This window comes from Trachymyrmex septentrionalis, unplaced genomic scaffold (genome assembly GCF_001594115.1).
Source record: "Trachymyrmex septentrionalis isolate Tsep2-gDNA-1 unplaced genomic scaffold, Tsep1.0 C3508318, whole genome shotgun sequence".
NCBI lineage: Eukaryota > Metazoa > Arthropoda > Insecta > Hymenoptera > Formicidae > Trachymyrmex > Trachymyrmex septentrionalis.
Genome location: NW_017303780.1, coordinates 1 through 892, shown reverse-complemented (window position 1 = coordinate 892; position 892 = coordinate 1). Strand labels below are relative to the sequence as shown.

Here is an 892-nt window from a genome sequence, read left to right as displayed (position 1 = left end):
TTGCCGAGTGTTTTGGTTCGGTTTTGATAAAAGTTCTGGTGGGACTATTAATTATTCTTTATAAATTATTTGATTTTAGTTATATGATTTTTAATTAATATTCTAGTTATCCTATGTATCAAAGATGCAATCCACAATTAAGAGTTTTCCTACCAAATTTTTGGATGAAGCTAATTGCACCTATAGATGAACAACCTCCAAATATTGTACAGTTTCACTGCTCTATGGAAATGTCCAAATACGATATAAAGAATTATCTAGAGAAAATTTATAATGTTAACGTAATTGAAGTGAGGACAAGAATAGCGATGGGTAGGTTTAAAAGGGATCGATTGCAGCGTTCAGTCATTAAGGAAGACGATAAAAAATTGGCCTACGTCGTACTGGTTAGATTGCAACTATTCTCTTGCTTGTTTTTACAGAAAGGAATTTAGAATTTTATTAGAAAAAAATAACTTTATTTCCTTGTAGCCGAAGGACCAGTCATTTGTGTTTCCTGATATGTTCAAAAATGTAAAAGATGATAATGATAAAGAAGCTATGGACATAGTTAAAAAAGATATGCAGGCTTTCTTAGGACCTAAGAAAGCTCCTGGATTACCTGGTTGGTTTAGGATATAATGTGTACGTACATTGTTGCAGTATTTAAGGATTTGTAACCAATAAAACACTTGTTACTATTCTTAGTATTGTTTAACTTCTCGAACAATCATAATTTTTTAATTACTTACAATTTGACGAACTTTTTTATAATCTCTTGTATATAGGATTTTGTTAACGCTAATTGATGTGTGTGATTAGAAAATATCTATTCTTTGAATATATACTTTATATAAAATAATTTTTATTACAAAATTAAATTAACAAATTATATATAGTATAAAAATTAAAA

At 28.3% G+C, this 892-nt stretch overlaps 1 protein-coding gene across 1 annotated transcript; it reads left to right on the top strand.

The window, feature by feature from the left end:
• Positions 1 to 112: 112 nt before the first annotated feature.
• LOC108745293 (39S ribosomal protein L23, mitochondrial) lies at positions 113 to 680 on the top strand. The gene is made up of 2 exons (XM_018483174.1): positions 113 to 386; positions 472 to 680. The coding sequence occupies exons 1-2, from the start codon at positions 114 to 116 to the stop codon at positions 619 to 621; spliced, it is 423 nt and encodes a 140-aa protein (XP_018338676.1). The 5' UTR covers position 113; the 3' UTR covers positions 622 to 680.
• The last annotated feature ends 212 nt before the right edge of the window (positions 681 to 892 follow it).